This window comes from Lycium barbarum, chromosome 3, assembly GCF_019175385.1.
Source record: "Lycium barbarum isolate Lr01 chromosome 3, ASM1917538v2, whole genome shotgun sequence".
NCBI lineage: Eukaryota > Viridiplantae > Streptophyta > Magnoliopsida > Solanales > Solanaceae > Lycium > Lycium barbarum.
The window spans coordinates 131,436,735-131,441,599 of NC_083339.1; the positions used below are offsets into that span (position 1 = coordinate 131,436,735).

At 34.6% G+C, this 4,865-nt stretch overlaps 1 protein-coding gene across 1 annotated transcript; it reads right to left on the bottom strand.

The window, feature by feature from the left end:
- Nucleotides 1–532: 532 nt before the first annotated feature.
- LOC132634190 (cytochrome P450 71A2-like) lies at nt 533–2,981 on the bottom strand. Its single transcript, XM_060350480.1, has 2 exons — nt 2,079–2,981; nt 533–1,341 (listed from the first exon to the last, which is right to left on the bottom strand). Exons 1-2 carry the CDS (start codon nt 2,979–2,981, stop codon nt 727–729), a joined length of 1,518 nt encoding a protein of 505 aa, XP_060206463.1. The 3' UTR covers nt 533–726.
- Between the last annotated feature and the right edge of the window lie 1,884 nt (nt 2,982–4,865).

A 4,865-nucleotide genomic window follows, 5' to 3' on the forward strand; every position in this document is an offset into this window, starting at 1 on the left:
TACTAGCATAAAAAGTAAAAACAATATATATATATATATATATATATATATATATATATATATATATATATATTGTGTACTTTTGTTTATAACAGCGAAATGAAATCTAAACATCAAATGTCAGTATACATTCATAGCAGTACCTCACTATAGCAACCATGAAATTTTCGGACAAACGCTGCCATTATAGAGAGGTTTGACTGTAATATCTAAGGGTGAATACTTACCCGTACCGAATATTTATACCTAACCAATCCAGAAAAGAGACAATTAGACACCCCAATATTTACCTTTGAGGAAGAAAAAGAATACATCAAATACTAGGCTTCTCTTTTTCCCCTTTCCTTTGGATCCCTTCATCCCTTGAGTTTATACCAACTTAATGTGGAAAAGCTTAGATGAATAGTTAAATGTTAGCAAGATGGTTCATTAGTAAATAGCAACAAAAAAAAATGCATACCTTTGGGCTATGGTCCCTACTTGTAAAACAGCTTCAATTTTTTGACAAATTAATATTATCCGCAAAGCACGCTAGAACAAGAAATTAATATTGCATAAAAGAACATAAAACAGATATACTAACACCCAAAAAGGGTGTCGACCAATTAACTTGTACATATAGTGAATTTATTACTAACTACTAGCCATGCTGGGAACTAGGTTTCATTGATAATATTGGTGAATAAGATCTGTGATCCAGATAGTAAGAAATGGAGTAATAAACTCTTAAGTACATGGAGTGGCCACAACTAGCAAAGGTGATTTCCTACGAGTAGTTATGCCGGTGCTTTCAGTCATATCCATATCCTCCGGTTTTAACCCTTCTGGTAATGCAAAATTAAACTTATGCACAAGCTTCGCTACTGCTAGCTCAATTACTGCAATAGCAAAACTACTTCCTGGGCAGCCCCTTCTACCAGCTCCGAAGGGAATGAACTCACAGTTTAGTCCTTTGACATCATGAATATCACTATTTAAGAATCTCTCTGGCCGATACTCCTCTGGATTTCCCCACAATAACGGGTCTCTTCCGATAGCCCAAGCATTAACAATGGCTTGAGTTTGGGCAGGAATGTGATAATAGCCTAACAATTTCACGTCTTCCATTGATTCTCGAGGAAGTAGTAGTGGAATTGCTGGATGAAGCCTGAGGCTTTCCTTGATTGCTGCTTTCAGATACTGCATATTTTTTAGATCATCCTCTGTTATCTCCGATTTTCCTTGAGCTAATTGTCGCACTTCATTCTGTAATGTTTCCATGGTTCTTGGCTGCCTCAAAAGCTCTGCCATTGTCCAATCTAGAGTTGTATATGTTGTATCCGTGCCAGCAGCAAACGAATCCTATGATAGGAAATGAACACAAAATCAAATGACAAACTGAGTTTTTAAGCTCCACTTACTTCCACATGCTTTCCAACATGTGAATTATACCCACTGACCATGGAGGCTATACGCATAAAAGCACTGTTGGTGTGTAGTCTCACCACCATCATTTTACTTCGCGAAATAAAATTTAAAATAGTATACATTTGCGACATGTTCATACAAGAAAATTAATAATACTCCCTCCGTTTCATAATAAGTGGTGTTTTTACTCTTTCATTTTGTTTCAAAATAAGTGATATTTCACAAAATTAAGAATATATCGATTTCTTTCTTCCAACTTTACCCTTACTTAAATATAGAGTTTTACTTAACCAAAAAACCATTACTACTAAAAAAAGGATTTCTAGAAGATGGGTTCACTACTAAAAAAAGGATGAAAAAAATGCATTAAGTGGGGATTGATCCTTAAAACTCTAGGTAAATAACTCAACTTTCAACCAAGTGTACCACCAAACGTTTTGTAGCATGGGCTCCGAATGGTAATACTAGATATATTTTAAGAATTATAACATAATATATCGAGTTTAATCGAGTGACCATGTGTTCACGTGACCTCATTTTAAGGCCTAAATTCGCCGCTGGGTGTGCCCAAGTTTCACCAATTATTATGAAACGGAGGGAGTACTATTTTAATAATATCTGCATTCACTAAGCTTAAACTTCTGAAATAGATCAATAAGGGTGATTCTTACCAAGAGGATAGCTTTCAATGAATCCCTTTGAAGAGGAAAGCCAGTTTCCTTTCCATTTTGAATTTCTAGCAAAACGTCCACGAAGTCTTTAGCTTCACCTGCGCGGTATTTCCTTTCCTTGTTCCTAATAATGTGTTCTTCAATCACACTCTCTAAAAATATATCCAACTTTTTAGCTACTTTCTCCACTTTGGTGTCCAAACCAGTGATTTTATTGATCCATTTAAGCCACGGAATATAATCCCCAACGTTAAAACAACCTAAAAGTTCAACAAATTCTGCTAGGATGGCCTTTGCATCTATTCCACTTTCCCTTTCATTATATGTCCTCCCTAAGGCCACTCGGCTAATTATGTTATTAGTGAGAGCACATAAATGATCTCCCAAATATATTACTGAACTCGAAGAATCACAACCTTCCCTGATTTTTGCAATCATATTCGTTGTTTCATCTTCTCTGACACCACGAAAAGATTGAACTCTTTTATTGCTGAGAAGATGAAGAACAGTAATACATCTAACTTGCCTCCAATATTCACCAAATGGACTAAAGCCCACGTCCTTGGAGCGATAAAAGAGTCTATCAACAATGCTGGATTTAGGTCTGCTTGCCCAGATGAGATCATGAGTTTTCATGATAGCACGAGCAGCCTCAACAGAGGAAGCAATGAGCATTGGCTTACTTCCCAAGTGAAGTAGCATGACTGGACCATGTTTTTCTGAAAGCTTATGGAGAGAACGGTGAGGATGTGACCCAAGTTGATGCAAATTTCCTATAATTGGAAGCTTTCTTGGGGATGGTGGTAACTTTTTTTGGACGTTTGAGGTAGTAAAGAAGCACTGATGAAGGGAGAAAATGAAAACAAGCAGAGGAATTAGAAGAGAATACCATGGAAGATCCATATTTTGGTACAGTGAGTACTTAGATACAACCAAATCAAGATTTGGGTTAGCTTCAAATCTATATATAATATAAAGCTAGACATACACAAAGTGATGTGACACCTCTCTATGACCATCATTTTTATTTATCTTTTTTCTTCTTTTTTTGACATTTTTTCCTTCATCTCTATATATAAAAAATACACACAATAATCTACTAAAATTAATTAATTTAAGCCCACGTAGCTATTGAAATTAAGCACAGTAACTGTTGTAACTGTTTGTCTACTCAGCCCATATAGCACGGTAGCAGCAAATAAGACAAAAAAAAAATGTTCAAGTGATGAAGAGAAATATCAAAATTAAGTTTGTTATAATAATATAAAAAATCAAACTTGAAATTTAACCTGTTGGAATTTGAATAGTTAAATCTTTTTAATTATATTTGTAAAAGATTAGTTAGGTTGTTATAACTGCGTCAAGCGCGGAGAAATTTATTAGTTAACCAAATTATTGATCCCACTGAATAGATGCCAAGTTTTAAGTCTGCCCCACGAATACTTTATTTTTAAAAATAATAAAATTTTACGACGAGCTTTTTCGTTACCATATTATATTATGTTTAGTGATTATGATCAAATAGATCACTCATTTTTTTAATGTTTCAGAGCTTCAACATATCTAATAAAGATCTTTTTCATAAAACATATATATAGTGCGATCGACCACTTAAAGAACATCAATGGTGATGACTGATGAGGGGCTTGATATAGACTTCTACTTTTTATTAATAGGCGCAAAAAAAAAAAAAAAAAAAGATAAGGAGGGGCACAAAGAACCAAATTAAACCTCCCTGGAAAAGCAGAATAATCTTATCATTAAATATGCATAGCACATTACGCAAAATCCCCGTAAGATTTGCTCCACTAATCTACTAAATGTGCTAAGCATCTCAAAACAATTACTCGCTGTACAAATTTAAACTAGCAAAGAAATTAATAAGGAAGCAAGAAGATATACAAACAGAAATAAACAGAGCATCAGCCTTGTCAAGAATAGGTAGCAACTAACGCCAACTTATCACTTCATCATAAGAGAATAGAAACCGAAAGCCTGCTTGGGTAGATTAATAGCGTCAAAAGCCATGGGATCTTGTTACCTCATGGTTCCATTTGACAAGAATATCGTTAACATTAACAGTGTCCGATAATAACGATCGCATCCCAAACCTTTGAGAGAAACCCATGATTAAATGACCTGTATGATTCCTTAAAATGCCCCCGGCACAAATCAAGTTATTACCTTGTTTGTTATCGTCAGTTTTAAGCTTGACCCAACCAAACGTCAGCTTAATCCAACAAACATGAATACAAATGATCTCAGCCTTTAGAGCCATTAAACTGTCACAAATCACTGGCCAAGGAACATGCCCCTCAAAGGACACATTATGTTTAAATGAGACAGAAATGGAATTGAACTCTAGCGTAGGAAATATTAATACCTCTATATCTTGACGCGTCTCTTATCAAGATTTAATTTGGAAATTTGACACCATATGACAAGTTGGCCAACTAAATGACTTTAAAAAGCCCTAGGTTATGAGACGCATACAACATCCCATGCCCACATTTCAGGCTACAATTTTTTATCTCATAACCGAAAAAAATATTTCAGTAATTTAGCTTTAAATTTCTAAATTTTCTCTCTTCAGAAGATTTTATCCTGTTTCTCAAATCTCTCTAGCTGTACACATGAATACTCTATATTACAGACAGATTATTATTGAGTTTTTCATGAATTTCGTTGTTGAATTGGAATATTAATTAATTTTTTTGACCAATACGCTGAAGAATTAAAGCTTGGTTTGACCTTTTTTTGATCTATCTATTGGGTGATATTGGGTTT

Coding starts and splice junctions, on each gene's coding strand:
- LOC132634190 (XM_060350480.1), bottom strand. CDS start 2,981: ATGGATCTTCCATGGTATTCTCTTCTAATTCCTCTGCTTGTTTTCATT. Junction 1,342..2,078: donor CATTGAAAGCTATCCTCTTG/GTAAGAATCACC, acceptor TTCCTATCATAG/GATTCGTTTGCTGCTGGCAC.